The 21,727-nt window shown below is 44.1% G+C and overlaps 1 protein-coding gene across 1 annotated transcript in view; it reads left to right on the top strand.

Annotated features, from left to right (window-relative positions):
• The first annotated feature begins 17,121 nt into the window (after nucleotides 1–17,121).
• The window catches only part of LOC121580549 (egl nine homolog 1), an 84,041-nt gene continuing 79,435 nt past the window's right edge, over nucleotides 17,122–21,727 (top strand). The window contains exon 1 of the mRNA XM_041895493.1: nucleotides 17,122–18,224. Coding sequence (XP_041751427.1) covers nucleotides 17,442–18,224 — 783 coding nt within the window. The 5' untranslated portion in view covers nucleotides 17,122–17,441. The remainder of the gene's footprint in view (nucleotides 18,225–21,727) is intronic.

The raw sequence follows: 21,727 nt of genomic DNA on the forward strand, positions 1-21,727 counted from the left end.
CCCAGTCAAAACTGTTCGCTGCTCTGGCACCCCAATGGTGGAACAAGCTCCCTCACGACGCCAGGACAGCGGAGTCACTCACCACCTTCCGGAGACATTTGAAACCCCACCTCTTTAAGGATTACCTGGGATAGGATAAAGTAATCCTTCTACCCCCCCAAAAAAAACAAATTGTAAAGTGGTTATCCCACTGGCTATAGGGTGAACGCACCAATTGGTGAGTCGTTCTGGATAAGAGCGTCTGCTAAATGACGTAAATGTGCCCTTGAGCAAGGCACTTAACCCTAATTGCTCCTGTAAGTCGCTCTGGTTAAGAGCGTCTGCTAAATGACTAAAATGTAAATGTAAATGTAATCACACAGATGTAAAGTCTACCTTAGATCACACAGACGTAAAGTCTACCTTAGATCACAGACAGACGTAAAGTCTACCTTTGATCACAGACAGACGTAAAGTCTACCTTAGATCACAGACAGACGTAAAGACATCACAGACAGACGTAAAGTCTACCTTAGATCACAGACAGACGTAAAGTCTACCTTAGATCAGAGACAGACGTAAAGTCTACCTTAGATCACAGACAGACGTAAAGTCTACCTTAGATCACAGACAGACGTAAAGTCTACCTTAGATCACAGACAGACGTAAAGTCTACCTTATATCACAGACAGATGTAAAAGTCTACCTTAGATCACAGACAGACGTAAAGTCTACCTTAGATCACAGACAGACGTAAAGTCTACCTTAGATCACACAGACGTAAAGTCTACCTTAGATCACAGACAGACGTAAAGTCTACCTTAGATCACAGACAGACGTAAAGTCTACCTTAGATCACAGACAGACGTAAAGTCTACCTTAGATCACAGACAGACGTAAAGTCTACCTTAGATCACACAGATGTAAAGTCTACCTTAGATCACACAGACGTAAAGTCTACCTTAGATCACAGACAGACGTAAAGTCTACCTTTGATCACAGACAGACGTAAAGTCTACCTTTGATCACAGACAGACGTAAAGTCTACCTTAGATCACAGACAGACGTAAAGACATCACAGACAGACGTAAAGTCTACCTTAGATCACAGACAGACGTAAAGTCTACCTTAGATCAGAGACAGACGTAAAGTCTACCTTAGATCACAGACAGACGTAAAGTCTACCTTAGATCACAGACAGACGTAAAGTCTACCTTAGATCACAGACAGACGTAAAGTCTACCTTATATCACAGACAGATGTAAAGTCTACCTTAGATCACAGACAGACGTAAAGTCTACCTTAGATCACAGACAGACGTAAAGTCTACCTTAGATCACACAGACGTAAAGTCTACCTTAGATCACAGACAGACGTAAAGTCTACCTTAGATCACAGACAGACGTAAAGTCTACCTTAGATCACAGACAGACGTAAAGTCTACCTTAGATCACAGACAGACGTAAAGTCTACCTTAGATCACACAGATGTAAAGTCTACCTTAGATCACACAGACGTAAAGTCTACCTTAGATCACAGACAGACGTAAAGTCTACCTTTGATCACAGACTGACGTAAAGTCTACCTTAGATCACAGACAGACGTAAAGACATCACAGACAGACGTAAAGTCTACCTTAGATCACAGACAGACGTAAAGTCTACCTTAGATCACAGACAGACGTAAAGTCTACCTTAGATCACAGACAGACGTAAAGTCTACCTTAGATCACAGACAGACGTAAAGTCTACCTTATATCACAGACAGACGTAAAGTCTACCTTATATCACAGACAGACGTAAAGTCTACCTTAGATCACACAGACGTAAAGTCTACCTTAGATCACACAGACGTAAAGTCTACCTTAGATCACAGACAGACGTAAAGTCTACCTTAGATCACAGACAGACGTAAAGTCTACCTTAGATCACAGACAGACGTAAAGTCTACCTTATATCACAGACAGACGTAAAGTGTACCTTAGATCACAGACAGACGTAAAGTCTACCTTAGATCACAGACAGACGTAAAGTCTACCTTAGATCACAGACAGACGTAAAGTCTACCTTAGATCACAGACAGACGTAAAGTCTACCTTAGATCACACAGATGTAAAGTCTACCTTAGATCACACAGACGTAAAGTCTACCTTAGATCACAGACAGACGTAAAGTCTACCTTTTGATCACAGACAGACGTAAAGTCTACCTTAGATCACAGACAGACGTAAAGACATCACAGACAGACGTAAAGTCTACCTTAGATCACAGACAGACGTAAAGTCTACCTTAGATCACAGACAGACGTAAAGTCTACCTTATATCACAGACAGACGTAAAGTCTACCTTATATCACAGACAGACGTAAAGTCTACCTTAGATCACAGACAGACGTAAAGTCTACCTTAGATTACAGACAGACGTAAAGTCTACCTTAGATCACAGACAGACGTAAAGTCTACCTTAGATCACAGACAGACGTAAAGTCTACCTTATATCACAGACAGACGTAAAGTCTACCTTAGATCACAGACAGACGTAAAGTCTACCTTAGATCACAGACAGACGTGAAAGTCTACCTTAATCACAGACAGACGTGAAAGTGTACCTTAGATCACAGACAGACGTAAAGTCTACCTTAGATCACAGACAGACGTAAAGTCTACCTTAGATCACAGACAGACGAAGTCTACCTTAGATCATAGACAGACGTAAAGTCTACCTTAGATCACAGACAGATGTAAAGTCTACCTTAGATCCACAGACGTAAAGTCTACCTTAGATCACAGACAGACGTAAAGTCTACTTTTGATCACAGACAGACGTAAAGTCTACCTTAGATCACAGACAGAATCACAGACACGTAAAGTCTACCTTAGATCACAGACAGACGTAAAGTCTACCTTAGATCACAGACAGACGTAAAGTCTACCTTAGATCACAGACAGACGTAAAGTCTACCTTAGATTACAGACAGACGTAAAGTCTACCTTAGATCACAGACAGACGTAAAGTCTACCTTAGATCACAGACAGACGTAAAGTCTACCTTATATCACAGACAGACGTAAAGTCTACCTTAGATCACAGACAGACGTAAAGTCTACCTTAGATCACAGACAGACGTAAAGTCTACCTTAGATCACAGACAGACGTAAAGTCTACCTTATATCACAGACAGACGTAAAGTGTACCTTAGATCACAGACAGACGTAAAGTCTACCTTAGATCACAGACAGACGTAAAGTCTACCTTACATCACAGACAGACGTAAAGTCTACCTTAGATCACAGACAGACGTAAAGTCTACCTTAGATCACACAGATGTAAAGTCTACCTTAGATCACACAGACGTAAAGTCTACCTTAGATCACAGACAGACGTAAAGTCTACTTTTGATCACAGACAGACGTAAAGTCTACCTTAGATCACAGACAGACGTAAAGACATCACAGACAGACGTAAAGTCTACCTTAGATCACAGACAGACGTAAAGTCTACCTTAGATCACAGACAGACGTAAAGTCTACCTTATATCACAGACAGACGTAAAGTCTACCTTATATCACAGACAGACGTAAAGTCTACCTTATATCACAGACAGACGTAAAGTCTACCTTAGATCACAGACAGACGTAAAGTCTACCTTAGATCACAGACAGACGTAAAGTCTACCTTAGATCACAGACAGACGTAAAGTCTACCTTATATCACAGACAGACGTAAAGTCTACCTTAGATCACAGACAGACGTAAAGTCTACCTTAGATCACACAGACGTAAAGTCTACCTTAGATCACAGACAGACGTAAAGTCTACCTTAGATCACAGACAGACGTAAAGTCTACCTTAGATCACAGACAGACGTAAAGTCTACCTTAGATCACAGACAGACGTAAAGTCTACCTTAGATCACAGACAGACGTAAAGTCTACCTTAGATCACAGACAGACGTAAAGTCTACCTTAGATCACAGACAGACGTAAAGTCGGATTTGACGTAGGAACATGGACACCTGGGATAGAATAATCAGATATATTTATAAAGCTTTCTACATGAGGAGTTGTCACAGTGTTTTACAGTGACTTCAATACCTATACCCAGTCAGTCTGTCAGTCAGTTCAATTAATTCATGAAGCATCTTTTTACATCAGTACATTTTGTAAATTTTGTGACTAGGGTTACAAAATTCTGGTAACTTTCCCAAAATTCCCAGGTTTTCCAGAAGCTTGGATGATTCAGGATTTCCTGCTTATTCCCTCCAGATTCTGGGAATGCTCCAGACGGAATTTCTGGAAATCCAATTTTGCAACCCCAACACAGATGCAGGAAGATGCTGACCTGGAAGGGCGTGTCCATGTCCCTGTTCCCCACGCTACTGATACACATCCTCATCAGCTCACCTGTCAGGTCGGCCACGCCCAACAGGTAGTCTGTAGGGGTCACCTGAAAGGTCAACACCTGGGGGGGTTCCCATTGGCTGCTGGCCCTCAGGGGCGTCCTACAGGTCAGAGGTCAGCCATGGTTAGTCAGTGACTATACTTTAACATTCGTTCTCATTATTCTGTCTGTTGCACCATACAGTCTACAGTCCCTGAGGAACACTAGGATACACTGACTGACTGTAGTCTAAGGGAGGAAAGAGCAGCTTGATAACACAGCAGCATGGAGTAGAGGACGCAGCGCTGCCGTTTAGCCACAAGATAATTATTTCCAGGGAATCTTGTTGTAAACATGACAGAGAGAGAGAGAGCATGCACCTATTAACTGAGGCTGCATCCCAAATGGCACCCTATTCCCTATATAGTGCACTAGTTTTGACCAGAGAATGGCACCCTATTCCTTATATAGTGCACTAGTTTTGACCAGAGAATGGCACCCTATTCCTTATATAGTGCACTAGTTTTGACCAGAGAATGGCACCCTATTCCTTATATAGTGCACTAGTTTTGACCAGGGATTATAGAGACTATATAGGGAACAGGGTGCCATTTGGGATGCAGCCTGGGGGAGAGATGGTGGGACTCGGGACAATCAGAAAAGATGAGGAGTAAAAGTGCTGTAGAAAACATAGCTCATGATGCGACCAACAACAACATTGGCAGGTCATCCTCCTTCCTCATCCTTTAAAATGATTAATCTATGTCCAACAAAATCACATTAGTGATAGAGCTATCATTATCTCCACCAGAAGGACATTAGTGATAGAGCTATCATTATCTCCACCAGAAGGACATTAGTGATAGAGCTATCATTATCTCCACCAGAAGGACATTAGTGATAGAGCTATCATTATCTCCACCAGAAGGACATTAGTGATAGAGCTATCATTATCTCCACCAGAAGGACATTAGTGATAGATCTATCATTATCTCCACCAGAAGGACATTAGTCATAGATCTATCATTATCTCCACCAGAAGGACATTAGTGATAGTTATCATTATCTCCAATGACTTAGCACAAGTAGTTGCTAAATCCGGGTTGACCGTTGGCAGTAATGTGCTTGGTCAACCATATCCAGACACTGTATCAGGCTATCGGTATGCAGCTAACATACTATGATTCATTATAATGTTTATGGTTCTTCCATGTCTATTCACTCAGTGCAATGTTACTCAATGTGCTTCTCTCTGATACAAATGTCAGGTAATATCAAGAATTGTCAAATATGACACATTCCCCCTTGACGATCCAATCCACCTTTTTTGTAACACATGTTTATACCTTGGCCTCAGGCTCCTTGATGAAGACCAGCTTGGTGTTCATCTCCTCCAGGCTGATGAGAGTACAATGTCTGATGAAGTGATGGAACAACACAGCCTCCACACAGAGGAATGACATGATGAATATGATAAAACAATACCTGAAGGAAACGTTGAGGGAAGCCCGTTGGAACGAGCTGAGAGGGGAAATGAACCTGAAGGAAACGTAGAGGGAAGCCCGTTGGAACGAGCTGAGAGGGGAAATGAACCTGAAGGAAACGTTGAGGGAAGCCCGTTGCAACGAGCTGAGAGGGGAAATGAACCTGAAGGAAACGTAGAGGGAAGCCCGTTGGAACGAGCTGAGAGGGGAAATGAACCTGAAGGAAACGTTGAGGGAAGCCCGTTGCAACGAGCTGAGAGGGGAAATGAACCTGAAGGAACGAGAGGGAAGCCCGTTGGAACGAGCTGAGAGGGGAAATGAACCTGAAGGAAACGTTGAGGGAAGCCCGTTGCAACGAGCTGAGAGGGGAAATGAACCTGAAGGAAACGTTGAGGGAAGCCCGTTGGAACGAGCTGAGAGGGGAAATGAACCTGAAGGAAACGTTGAGGGAAGCCCGTTGCAACGAGCTGAGAGGGGAAATGAACCTGAAGGAAACGTTGAGGGAAGCCCGTTGGAACGAGCTGAGAGGGGAAATGAACCTGAAGGAAACGTTGAGGGAAGCCCGTTGGAATGAGCTGAGAGGGGAAATGAACCTGAAGGAAACGTTGAGGGAAGCCCGTTGCAACGAGCTGAGAGGACTGTTTAAAGGCACAGTCAACATAGTGTATGTAAACTTCTGACCCACTGGAATTGTGATACAGTGAATTATAAGTGAAATAATCTGTCTGTAAACAATTGTTGGAAAAATTACTTGTATCATGCACAAAGTAGATGTCCTAACCGACATGCCAAAACTATAGTTTGTTAACAAGACATTTGTGGAGTGGTTGAAAAACAAGTTTTATTGACTCCAACCTAAGTATGTAAACTTCCGACTTCAACTGTAGGTTATTATAAGATGGACATGACATTTAATCAAAGCATCAACAAAAAAACAAAAATTGCTTAGACAAATGAACTGATTTGGCTAACCTAGATGATATTTAACACCGCATTTGATTTCAAACAGTATGGAGTGACTGACTATTGGTATGAGATTACATTTCTCTTATACAGACTTTTTCATTTTACCCCCTAAGGATCCTGGCAGACCCCAGTTTGGTAACCCCTGGGATAGGTCATTATTGTAGTTCAGACAATTTACCTGGTGACTCTGTGCAGTAGAAAGATTGTCCTCTTGCTTTCAACGGTGATGTCTCTGCTGAGTTTGACCAGGCGCTCATGCTTGGTGTCTAGCTCCTGCTGGAACATGGTAGAAATATCTGGTTAGTAGGCTGCATCTCTTTCTCTACCTACACACAACTACAATGTTATCATGAAGAAAAGTAAAAGGTAAAGTCCCTTTTTAAGCATACAGCAAGAGGAGAGGAGGAGTGAACTCTGGGCTGAATCTAAATTATTTCTCACATCAATCAGTGAGCACCAACATTACAGGATCAGACTACAGAGCACCAACATTACAGGATCAGACTACAGAGCACCAACATTACAGGATCAGACTACAGAGCACCAACATTACAGGATCAGACTACAGAGCACCAACATTACAGGATCAGACTACAGAGCACCAACATTACAGGATCAGACTACAGAGCACCAACATTACAGGATCAGACTACAGAGCACCAACATTACAGGATCAGACTACAGAGCACCGATATTACAGGATCAGACTACAGAGCACCAACATTACAGGTTCAGACTACAGAGCACCAACATTAGAGGATCAGACTACAGAGCACCAACATTACAGGTTCACACTACAGAGCAGCAACATTACAGGTTCAGACTACAGAGCACCAACATTACAGGTTCAACTACAGAGCACCAACATTACAGGATCAGACTACAGAGCACCAACATTACAGGTTCAACTACAGAGCACCAACATTACAGGATCAGACTACAGAGCACCAACATTACAGGATCAGACTACAGAGCACCAACATTACAGGATCAGACTACAGAGCACCAACATTACAGGATCAGACTACAGAGCACCAACATTACAGGATCAGACTACAAGCACCAACATTACAGGATCAGACTACAGAGCACCAACATTACAGGATCAGACTACAGAGCGCTGATATTACAGGATCAGACTACAGAGCACCAACATTACAGGTTCAGACTACAGAGCACCAACATTACAGGATCAGACTACAGAGCACCAACATTACAGGTTCACACTAAAGAGCAACAACATTACAGGATCAGACTACAGAGCACCAACATTACAGGTTCAACTACAGAGCACCAACATTACAGGATCAGACTACAGAGCACCAACATTACAGGATCAGACTACAGAGCACCAACATTACAGGTTCAACTACAGAGCACCAACATTACAGGATCAGACTACAGAGCACCAACATTACAGGTTCAACTACAGAGCACCAACATTACAGGATCAGACTACAGAGCACCAACATTACAGGATCAGACTACAGAGCACCAACATTACAGGATCAGACTACAGAGCACCAACATTACAGGTTCAACTACAGAGCACCAACATTACAGGTTCAGACTACAGAGCACCAACATTACAGGATCAGACAACAGAGCACCAACAATACAGGATCAGACTACAGAGCACCAACATTACAGGTTCAGACTACAGAGCACCAACATTACAGGTTCAACTACAGAGCACCAACATTACAGGATCAGACTACAGAGCACCAACATTACAGGTTCAGACTACAGAGCACCAACATTACAGGTTCAGACTACAGAGCACCAACATTACAGGTTCAACTACAGATCACCAACATTACAGGATCAGACTACAGAGCAGCAACATTACAGGTTCAGACTACAGAGCACCAACATTACAGGTTCAACTACAGAGCACCAACATTACAGGTTCATACTACAGAGCACCAACATTACAGGATCAGACTACAGAGCACCAACATTACAGGTTCAACTACAGAGCACCAACATTACAGGATCAGACTACAGAGCACCAACATTACAGGATCAGACTACAGAGCACCAACATTACAGTATCAGATTACAGAGCACCAACATTACAGGATCAGACTACAGAGCACCAACAATACAGGTTCAGACTACAGAGCACCAACATTACAGGTTCAACTACAGAGCACCAACATTACAGGATCAGACTACAGAGCACCAACATTACAGGTTCAGACTACAGAGCACCAACATTACAGGTTCAACTACAGAGCACCAACATTACAGGTTCAACTACAGAGCACCAACATTACAGGTTCAGACTACAGAGCACCAACATTACAGGATCAGACTACAGAGAACCAACATTACAGGTTCAGACTACAGAGCACCAACATTACAATATCAGACTACAGAGCACCAACATTACAGGATCAGACTACAGAGCACCAACATTACAGGATCAGACTACAGAGCACCAACATTACAGGATCAGACTACAGAGCACCAACATTACAGGATCAGACTACAGAGCACCAACATTACAGGTTCACACTACAGAGCACCAACATTACAGGAACAGACTACAGAGCACCAACATTACAGGATCAGACTACAGAGCACCAACATTACAGGATCAGACTACAGAGCACCAACATTACAGGATCAGACTACAGAGCACCAACATTACAGGATCAGACTACAGAGCACCAACATTACAGGATCAGACTACAGAGCACCAACATTACAGGATCAGACTACAGAGCACCAACATTACAGGATCAGACTACAGAGCACCAACATTACAGGATCAGACTACAGAGCACCAACATTACAGGATCAACTACAGAGCACCAACATTACAGGATCAGACTACAGAGCACCAACATTACAGGATCAGACTACAGAGCACCAACATTACAGACACAGTAATAATAGGCTACATATTTACCCAAAAAATATATAGGGGATTGGAAATGATGCAGACAATTACATTGATGGAAGCTACAATCTATTTGCAATATTAAAGCTGATCTACCCCCTAATATATATATATATATTTACCAGTCAAAAGTTTGGACACATCTACTCATTCAAGGGTTTTTCTTTATTTTTACTATTTTCTACATTGTAGAATAATATTGAAGACATCAAAACTATGGGCTCCCGAGTGAAGTTGGTTGAGAGAATGCCAAGAGTGTGCAAAGCTGTCATCAAGGCAAAGGGTGGTTACTTTGAAGAATCTCAAATATAAAATATATTTTGATTTGTTGAACACTTTTTTGGTTACTACATGATTCCATATGTGTTATTTAATAGTTTTGATGTCTTCACTATTATTCTACAATGCAGAAAATAGTAAAAATAAAGAAAATCCCTGGAGAAATGTGCTCTTCACGGAATAATCCCAGTTTCAACTGTACCGGGCAGATGGCAGACAGCGTGTATGGCATCGTGTGGGTGAGCGGTTTGCTGATGTCAACGTTGTGAACAGAGTGCCCCATGGTGGCGGTGGGGTTATGGTATGGGCAGGCATAAACTACGGACAGCGAACACAATGTCACCCATTGAGCATGTTTGGGATGCTCTGGATCGACGTGTACGACATCCTGTTCCAGTTCCCGCCTTTATCCAACAACTTCACACAGCCATTGAAGAGGAGTGGGACAACATTCCACAGGCCACAATCAACAGCCTGATCAACTCTATGTGAAGGAAATGTGTCACGCTACATGAGGGAAATGGTGGTCAAACAGGTTACTGACTGGTTTTCTGATCCACGCCCGTACTTGTTTTTAAAGGTACCTGTGACCAACAGATGAATATCTGTATTCCCAGTCATGTGAAATCCCTAGATTAAGGCCTAATTAATTTCTTTCAATTGACTGATTTCCTTATATGAACTGTAACTCGCTAAAATCTTTAAAATTGTTGCATGTTGTGTTTATTTTTGTTCAATGTACAGTGGGGAAAAAAAGTATTTAGTCAGCCACCAATTGTGCAAGTTCTCCCACTTAAAAAGATGAGAGAGGCCTGTAATTTTCATCATAGGTACACGTCAACTGTGACAGACAAAATGAGAAAAAAAAATCCAGAAAATCACATTGTAGGATTGTTAATGAATTTATTTGCTAATTATGGTGGAAAATAAGTATTTGGTCAATAACAAAAGTTTCTCAATACTTTGTTATATACCCTTTGTTGGCAATGACACAGGTCAAACGTTTTCTGTAAGTCTTCACAAGGTTTTCACACACTGTTGCTGGTATTTTGGCCCATTCCTCCATGCAGATCTCCTCTAGAGCAGTGATGTTTTGGGGCTGTCGCTGGGCAACACAGACTTTCAACTCCCTCCAAAGATTTTCTATGGGGTTGAGATCTGGAGACTGGCTAGGCCACTCCAGGACCTTGAAATGCTTCTTACGAAGCCACTCCTTCATTGCCCGGGCGGTGTGTTTGGGATCATTGTCATGCTGAAAGACCCAGCCACGTTTCATCTTCAATGCCCTTGCTGATGGAAGGAGGTTTTCACTCAAAATCTCACGATACATGGCCCCATTCATTCTTTCCTTTACACGGATCAGTCGTCCTGGTCCCTTTGCAGAAAAACAGCCCCAAAGCATGATGTTTCCACCCCATGCTTCACAGTAGGTATGGTGTTCTTTGGATGCAACACAGCATTCTTTGTCCTCCAAACACGACGAGTTGAGTTTTTTACCAAAAAGTTATATTTTGGTTTCATCTGACCATATGACATTCTCCCAATCCTCTTCTGGATCATCCAAATGCACTCTAGCAAACTTCAGACGGGCCTGGACATGTACTGGCTTAAGCAGGGGGACACGTCTGGCACTGCAGGATTTGAGTCCCTGGCGGCGTAGTGTGTTACTGATGGTAGGCTTTGTTGCTTTGGTCCCAGCTCTCTGCAGGTCATTCACTAGGTCCCCCCGTGTGGTTCTGGGATTTTTGCTCACCGTTCTTGTGATCATTTTGACCCCACGGGGTGAGATCTTGCGTGGAGCCCCAGATCGAGGGAGATTATCAGTGGTCTTGTATGTCTTCCATTTCCTAATAATTGCTCCCACAGTTGATTTCTTCAAACCAAGCTGCTTACCTATTGCAGATTCAGTCTTCCCAGCCTGGTGCAGGTCTACAATTTTGTTTCTGGTGTCCTTTGACAGCTCTTTGGTCTTGGCCATAGTGCAGTTTGGAGTGTGACTGTTTGAGGTTGTGGACAGGTGTCCTTTATACTGATAACAAGTTCAAACAGGTGCCATTAATACAGGTAACGAGTGGAGGACAGAGGAGCCTCTTAAAGAAGAAGTTACAGGTCTGTGAGAGCCAGAAATCTTGCTTGTTTGTAGGTGACCAAATACTTATTTTCCACCATAATTTGCAAATAAATTCATTTAAAATCCTACAATGTGATTTTCTGGATTTTTTTCTTCTCAATTTGTCTGTCACAGTTGACGTGTACCTATGATGAAAATTACAGGCCTCTCTCATCTTTTTAAGTGGGAGAATTTGCACAATTGGTGGCTGACTAAATACTTTTTTTTCCCACTGTATATTCTGGAATCTGACATTGTTTTTTCTGATATTTCTTATTTAAAAAAAAAAAAAAATTATTATGTGTGTATTGTGTTGCGAGGTGTTACTACTGCAGTAGAAACATTTTGCTGCACCTTCGATAACATCTTTAAATCTGACCAATAACCTTTGATTTGATTTTATTTAACATGGTGCACAGAAGGTTCTTTTTTCTATGCACAGCTTTCAAAATGTCAAATTATGTTATGCACTTTTTATTAATATTTATTTATTATTTATTATTACTATGTAGGCCTATTCTTATAAAAACAGAGATGAGATTTTGAGGAGATAATGTTATTATTTTGTAGTCTCGGTGTTGGGCTTACAGTTGCCTTTTAAATAGAAAGATCTAACTCTGGATGAGAGAACATTCTACTGGTGTACTGGTGTTTTGGGGCATAGGCTATTTATTTTATATTTTTATAATGAAATGGGAACAAAACCAGTAGAATAGAATATATAATTTGCCCCTTAACAAAGTCAGTCTTTTAGGTGTGCTACGAGTTGTAGAAGTGTAGGCTACTTTTTTTTGTTTTGTTGCCAGAAATATATTGTTTACTGTGAATTAAATCCTTCCTCTTTTTCTGCTGGATTTAAAGATGCACTATGGAGAAATCGCTCCGCCATTTTCTGGTTGCTAAAATTCTAATAGTTTGCCTAATTTCAGTTTATGTGACAAAACAAGCAAGTATAGTGTAGAGAATCATTGTACCATCTAAACCGCTGTGAAATATATTTTCCATAAACAAAAATATTGTATTTTCAGCTGTTTGAAGCTGGTGGCGCCGGAGGGGATGAAGAAGGGGGCGGAGCTGCGAGGGACTAAACCCCCACTACCATCCGTTCTACTGGCCAATCATTGGAAAATAAACTGGATTATCTACAATCAAGAATATCCTACCAACGGGACTTTAAAAACTATAATATCTGATGTTTCACAGAGTCGTGGCTGAACGACGACACGGATAATATAGAGCTGGCTGGGTTTTCCGTGCATCGGCAGGACAGAGCAGCTACGTCTGGTAAGACGAAGGGCTGGGGGGGGGGGTGTCTATTTGTCAATAACAGCTGGTGCACGATGTCTAATATTAAGGTAGTCTTGAGGTATTGCTCGCCTGAGGTAGAGTACCTTATGATAAGCTGTAGACCCACTATCTACCAAGAGAGTTTTCATCTATATTTTTCATAGCTGTCTATTTACCACCACAAACCAATGCTGGCATTAAGATTGCACTGAATGAGCTGTATAAGGCCATAAGTAAACAGGAAAACGCTCATCCAGAAGTGGCGCTCCTAGTGGCCGGGGACTTTAATGCAGGGAAACTTAAATCCGTTCTACCTAATTTCTACCAGCATGTTAAATGTGCAACCAGAGGAAAAAAAAACTCTAGACCACCTTTACTCCACACACAGAGACGCATACAAAGCTCTCCCTCGCCCTCCATTTGGCAAATCTGACCATAACTCTATCCTCCTGATTCCTGCTTACAAGCAAAAACTAAAGCAGGAAGTACCAGTGACTTGCTCAATACGGAAGTGGTCAGATGACACGGATGCTACGCTACAGGACTGTTTTGCTAGCACAGACTAGAATATGTTCCGGGATTCATCCAATGGCATTGAGGAGTACACCACCTCAGTCATCGGCTTCATCAATAAGTGCAACGACGACGTCGTTCCCACAGTGAGCGTACGTATATATCCCAACCAGAAGCCATGGATTACAGGCAACATCCGCACTGAGCTAAAGGGTAGAGCTGCCGCTTTCAAGGAGCGGGACACTAATCCGGACGCTTATAAGAAATCCCGCTGTGACCTCAACCATCAAACAGGCAAAGCGTCAATACAGGACTAAGATTGAATCCTACTACACCGGCTCTAATGCACGTCGGATGTGGCAGGCTTGAAAACTATTACGGACTACAAAGGGAAACCCAGCCGCGAGCTGCCCAGTGACAGATTACCAGGATGTGTACTCAAAGCATGCGCGGACCAACTGGCAAGTTTCTTCACTGACATTTTCAACCTCTCCCTGACCGAATCTGTAATACCTAAATGTTTCAAGCAGACCACCATAGTCCCTGTGCCCAAGGAAGCGAAGGTAACCTGCCTAAATTATTTCATTTTTTACATTTTAGTCATTTAGCAAACACTCTTATCCAGAGCGACTTACAGTTAATGAGTACATACATTTTATTTTTTATTTTTTTCATACTGGCCCCCCGTGGGAAACGAACCCACAACCCTGGCGTTGCAAACACCATGCTCTACCAACTGAACTACATCCCTGCCGGCCATTCCCTCCCCTACCCTGGATGACGCTGGGCCAATTGTGCGCCGCCCCATGGGTCTCCCGGTCGCAGCCGGCTACGACAGAGCCTGGATACGAACCAGGATCTCTAGTGGCACAGCTAGCACTGCAATGCAGTGCCTTAGACCACTGCGCCACTAGGGAGACAGAGTAGCACCCCGTAGCACTCACATTGGTAGCCATGAAGTGCTTTGAAAGGCTGGTCAGGCTCATCAACAGCATCATCCCGGATACCTTGGACCCACTCCAATTCGTATACCGCCCCAACAGATCCACAGATGACACAATCTCAATCGCACTCCACACTGCCCTTTCCCACCTGGACAAAAGGAACACCTATGTGAGAATGCTGTTCATTGACTACAGCTCAGCGTTCAACACCATAGTGCCTTCCAAGCTCATCACTAATCTAAGGACCCTGGGACTGAACACTTCCCTCTGCAATTGGGTCCTGGACTTCCTGACGGGCCGCCCCCAGGTGGTAAGGGTAGGCAACAACACGTCTGCCACGCTGATCCTCAACACGGGGGGCCCCTCAGGGGTGCGTGCTCAGTCCCCTCCTGTACTCCCTGTTCACCCATGACTGCATGGCCAGGCACGACTCCAACACCATCATTAAGTTTGCTGACGACAACGGTGGTAGGCCTGATCACCGACAATGATGATACAGCCTATAGGGAGGAGGTCAGAGACCTGGCAGTGTGATGCCAGGACAACAACTTCTCCCTCAATGTGAGCAAGACAAAGGAGATGATCGTGGACTACAGGAAAAGGCGGGCCAAACAGGCCGCCATTAACATCGACGGGGCTGTAGTGGAGCAGGTCGAGAGTTTCAAGTCCCTTGGTGTCCACATCACCAACAAACTATCATGGTCCAAACACACCAAGACAGTCGTGAAGAGGGCACGACAACACCTTTTCTCCCTCAGGAGACTGAAAAGATTTGGCATGGGTCCCCAGATCCTCAAAAGGTTCTACAGCTGCACCATCGAGAGCAATCTGACCGGTTGCATCACCCCCAGGTATCGCAACTGCTCGGCGTCCGACCATGAGGCACTACAGAGGGTAATGCGTATGGCCCATTACATCACTGGGGCCAAGCTTCCTGCCATCCAGGACCACTATACCAGGCGGTGTCAGAGGAAGGCCCTAAAAGTTGTCAAAGACTCCAGTCACCCAAGTCATAGACTGTTCTCTCTGCTACCGCACGGCAAGCGGTACTGGAGCGCCAAGACCCCCGCGCTGTCTGTTATCTATGTAGAGTCACTTTACCCCTACCCACATGTACAAATTACCTTGACTAACCTGTTCCCCAGCACATTGACTCGGTACCGGTACAACCTGTATATAGCCTCGTTATTACCTGGACTAACCTGTACCCCAGCCCATTGACTCGGTACCGGTACCCCCTGTATATAGCCTCGTTATTACCTGGACTAACCTGTTCCCCAGCCCATTGACTAGGTACCGGTACACTCTGTATATAGCCTCGTTATTGTTATTTTATTGTTTTACTTTGTATTATTTTTTACTTTTGTTTATTTAGTAAATATTTTCTTAACTCTTTCTTGAACTGCATTGTTGGTTAAGGGCTTGTCAGTAAGCATTTCATGTTAAGGTCTACACCTGTTGTATTAGGCGCATGTGACAAATCAAGTTAGATTTGTCACATACACAAAAAAAATGTATGCACGCATGACTGTAAGTCGCTTTGGATAAAAGCGTCTGCTAAATGGCATATTATATTATATTGTATTATTATATATTATTATATATTATATTTGATTTGAAAAGTAAAAGATGCAAAAATGAAACTTAAGAACGGAAAGCATAGAAATATAGGACATAGAACAGATCTACCGCATATTTAACTTGTTTTCAATGAATGACACATCTATACCGCACATTTCTATGTGAATTTGGTCGGGTCTCCCAAAACGTTACACATTGCAGGTTTACAGGGAGGAGGCCCAGCTGCTGACATTGGACCAGTAGGCAGGGTTTCGTTGCCGACATCATAGGTGCGTTCAGTTCGCTTGAACGTTTGCTACGTTGTGGAACAGTTTGTATTTAACGACGTTTCTCCAAAACGTTATTGTACGTTCTTGAACATACTTTGAGGTACATTTTCTCCAATGTGGTGGGTGTGGCGAGGTGTGGCTTGAAGGAATGAGTGACGTATTTAAAGGGAAGTGGCCATGCTGACTGTGTTCCCCAACTCAATCCGTTTTTCAACTCGTCGTTCAGTACAGTTTCCGTTCAATTGAACGTTCCAGAACGTAAAAACGTACTGAACGCAGCCCAGAGGTGTAAGCAAAACCAATCCGATTTGCAACTAAACTAGAGTTTCTATTGGACAAATTCAGGTATGTCCCGCCCTATTTTGTTCGCTTCCGTTTAAGAAAGGTTTTGCAACAGACTCTGGGTAAATAATACGCCCCAGAGAGAGGGAGAGCGTAGTAAGACTGACCGATAGCTTGCTCCTTGCTACAAAACGTCCCGAAGACCGGACTTATCGAAATGTTGGGTTCGAACGCACCGAAACTCCTATTACCGTGTAATATAAAGTAAACAGCGGAATACGTGTGATGAAATTATCGGGTCTTAAATCGTCGGGAGCTGCTTTTCCGTTTCACTCTGTGTGGCGTGGCAGGCTGGGCTGGAGCTGTGTGTGGATCACTTCCAAACTTCTCAGTAGCGGTGTAAAGGATTGGATTTAAACACCGTAACACACTAGCTAACAAACGTTACTTCCAACTGCAAACATGGAGACTAAACATGAGACTGGAGCCCAGACTGCTCTGGACTTGGAGCGGGAAAGACAGTATTGTGAACTTTGTGGGAAAATGGAGAATCTCCTCAAGTGCAGCCGGTGTCGGAACTCGTTCTACTGCAGCAAGGAACACCAGAAGCAGCACTGGAAAATGCACAAACTCATCTGTAAAGAATCTGAGGCGAAGTCGCAGGTTTCAAACCAGAAGCCTGCTGAACGTCGGGTACCGTCTGGGGATGGGGGGACAGAGGGACAGACACTACCGCCACAAAAAGGACCACCAGCGGAGCTGAAGACACGCGTCGAACCCGACAACACCGCATCTCGGAGCGGAGAGACTAGAATGAAAGGTTTTATAACTAACGCAGAGTGCGCGGGGTCCTCGGTCGATCAGCCAGGCGGGTCTAATAACAATACCAAACCCAACGGACAAACCACCACCCGGTCCACGCCTCAGAAACTCGCCATGGAGTACATAGTCCCGTGTATGACTAAGCATGGGATCTGTGTAGTTGACAACTTCCTCGGCGGGGAAACGGGGCTGGCCATCCTGGAGGATGTCAAGGTGCTGCATAAAACCGGGAAGTTTACCGACGGTCAGTTGGTCAGTCAGAAAAGTGACTCCACTAAAGACATTAGGGGGGATAAGATCACATGGATCGAGGGCCGAGAGGCCGGCTGTGAGAAGATCCGCTTCCTCATGAGCCGTATGGATGATCTGGTCAGACATTGTAACGGTCAACTGGGAAACTTTACAATAAATGGAAGGACTAAAGTAAGTAGCCAGGTTAAGTTAAAGCTGCGATATGAAACTTTTTGGCCGACCCGACCAAATTCACATAGAATTGTGAGTTATAGATCTGTCATTCTCATTGAAGGCGAGTCTTAAGAGGCTGTTTCTATGTACCCCATTAAGGTTTTAGTGTATTTTACTTTCGGATTTGTACATAAGCAAAAATATTGCATTTTCAGCTGATGTTACATTTATTTAACAGCTTTTGTTTAGATGGCACAATGATTCTCTACACTACACTTGATTTGTTTTGTCACATAAACTGAAATTAGTCGAACTAGTAGAATTTTAGCAACCAGGAAATGGCGGAGCGGTTTCTGCATTATGCATCTTTTAATTAAATCACAATGTTTCCTAAGTCGTCATATAGCCTGTATACATCATGTATTTCAGCCTATAGGCCTGTACCATGCATGACTACATTATGGAACAGGTCCATACATTAATTCTACCAGGTGGCAGGTAGCTTAGTGGTAAAGCGCGTTGTGCCAGTAACCGAACGGTCGCTGGTTCTAATCCCCGAGCCAACTAGGTGAAAAATCTGTCGATGTGCCCTTGAGCAAGGTACTTAATCCTAATTGCTCCTGTAAGTCGCTCTGGATAAGAGCGTCTGATAAATGACTAAAATGTAAATGTAATGTAGATGATATACCATGGTAAGCGTGCGCTACATGACCAACAGAATGTGGACACCTGCCTGTCGAACATCTCATTCCAAAATCATGGGCATTAATATGGAGTTGGTCCCCCCTTTGCTGCTATAACAGCCTCCACTCTTCTGGGAAGACTTTCCACTAGATGTTGGAACATTGCTGCGGGGACTTGCTTCCAGTCAACCACGAGCATTAGTGAGGTCAGGCACTGATGTAGGGCGATTAGGCCTGGATCACAGTTGCCGTTCCAATTCATCCCAAAGGTGTTCAATGAGGTTGAGGGCAGGGCTCTGTGCAGGCCAGTCAAGTTCTTCCACACCAATCTCGACAAACCATTTCTCTTTGGACCTCGCTTTGTGCACGGGGGCATTGTCATGCTGAAACAAGCTGTTGCCACAAAGTTGGAAGCACAGAATTGTTTTTATTTTTATTTTTTATTTTTTTTATTTCACCTTTATTTAACCAGGTAAGCCAGTTGAGAACAGGTTCTCATTTACAACTGCGACCTGGCCAAGACCTGGTCTAGAATGTCATTGTATGCTGTAGCATTAAGATTTCCCTTCACTTGAACTAAGGGGCCTAGCCCGAACCATGAAAAACAGCCCCAGACCATTATTCCTCCTCCACCACACTTTACAGTTGGCACTATGCATTGGGGCAGGTTAGCGTTCTCCTGGCATCCGCCAAACCCAGATTTGTCCGTCGGACTGCCAGATGGTGAAGCATGATTCATCACTCCAGAGAACGCGTTTCCACTGCTCCAGAGTCCAATGGCGGCGAGCTTTACACAACTCCAGCCGACGCTTGGCATTGCACATGGTGATCTTAGGCTTGTGTGCGGCTGCTCTGCCATGGAAACCCATTTCATGAAGCTCCCAACAAACAGTTATTGTGCTGACGTTGCTTCCAGAGGCAGTTTGGAACTCGGTAGTGAGTGTTGCAACCGAGTACAGACAATTTTTACGTGCTACGTGCTTCAGCACTCGGCGGTCCCGTTCTGTGAGCTTGTGTGGCCTACCACTTCGCGGCTGAACCGTTGTTGCTCCTAGACGTTTCCACTTCACAATAACAGCACTTACAGTTGACTGGGGAAGGTTTAGCAGGGCAGACATTTGACGAACTGACTTGTTGGAAAGGTGGCATCCTATGATGGTGCCACGTTGAAAGTCACTGAGCTCTTCAGTAAGGCCATTCTACTGCCAATGTTTGTCTATGGAGATCGCATGGCTATGTTCTCGATTTTATACACCTGTCAGCAACGGCCATGGCTGAAATAGCCGAATCCATTAATTTGAAGGGGTGTCCACATACTTTAGTATGTGTTAAAGTTGATTTTATTCACCATTAATCCACAGCTATATTACACCTGTAATACTTTTGACCAGGGCACTATGGGTCTAGTAGTCCACTATAGGTTAGGAAATAGGATGCCATTTGGGACACAATCAAGAAGTTTCACACCAACTTGCTCTAGTTCCTGAAATGATCTCGCATGCTTCTGTTCTGAGTTCATCTGTTATTGTTTGCATAAAGATGCTGACGGTGCAGAACTGATCTGTTGTAACTGGCAGCCTTGCTTAGGATAGTACTGTTCAGCCTGGCTTAGGATAGTGCTGTTCAGCCTGGCTTAGGATTGTGCTGTTCAGCCTTGTTTAGGATTGTGCTGTTCAGCCTGGCTTAGGATAGTGCTGTTCAGCCTGGCTTAGGATAGTGCTGTTCAGCCTGGCTTAGGATAGTGCTGTTCAGCCTGGTTTAGGATTGTGCTGTTCAGCCTGGCTTAGGATAGTGCTGTTCAGCCTGGCTTAGGATAGTGCTGTTCAGCCTGGCTTAGGATTGTGCTGTTCAGCCTGGCTTAGGATTGTGCTGTTCAGCCTTGTTTAGGATAGTGCTGTTCAGCCTGGCTTAGGATAGTGCTGTTCAGCCTGGTTTAGGATAGTGCTGTTCAGCCTGGCTTAGGATAGTGCTGTTCAGCCTGGTTTAGGATTGTGCTGTTCAGCCTGGCTTAGGATTGTGCTGTTCAGCCTGGCTTAGGATTGTGCTGTTCAGCCTGGCTTAGGATTGTGCTGTTCAGCCTTGTTTAGGATTGTGCTGTTCAGCCTGGCTTAGGATAGTGCTGTTCAGCCTGGCTTAGGATAGTGCTGTTCAGCCTGGCTTAGGACAGTGCTGTTCAGCCTGGTTTAGGATAGTGCTGATCAGCCTGGCTTAGGATAGTCATGGGTGAACAGGGAGGACAGGAGGGGGCTGAGCATGCACCCTTGTGTTGAGGATCAGCGAAGTGGAGATGTTGTTTCCTACCTTCACCACCTGGGGGCGGCCCGTCAGGAAGTCCAGGACCCAGTTGCACAGGGCAGGGTTCAGACCCAGGGCCTCGAGCTTAATGATGAGCTTGGAGAGTACTATGGTGTTGAATGCTGAGCTATAGTCAATGAACAGCATTCTTACATAGGTATTCCTCTTGTCCAGATGGGATAGGGCAGTGTGATGGCGATTGCATCGTCTGTGGATCTATTGGCCATCTTGAAGCATGTGGAAACAGCAGACTGGGAAAGGGAGAGATTGAATATGTCCATAAACACACCAGCCAGCTGGTCTGCGCATGCTCTGAGGACGCGCCTAGGGATACCGTCTGGGCCGGCAGCCTTGCGGGGGTTAACATGCTTAAATGTCTTAATCACGTCAGCCACGGAGAAGGAGAGGCCACAGTCCTTGGTAGTGGGCCTCGTCAGTGGCACTGTGTTATCCTCAAAGCGGGTGAAGAAGGTGTTTAGCTTGTCTGGAAGCGAGACGTCGGTGTCGGCGACGTGGCTGGTTTTCTTTTTGTAGTCCGTGATT

This window comes from Coregonus clupeaformis, chromosome 1 (genome assembly GCF_020615455.1).
Source record: "Coregonus clupeaformis isolate EN_2021a chromosome 1, ASM2061545v1, whole genome shotgun sequence".
NCBI classification, from domain to species: domain Eukaryota; kingdom Metazoa; phylum Chordata; class Actinopteri; order Salmoniformes; family Salmonidae; genus Coregonus; species Coregonus clupeaformis.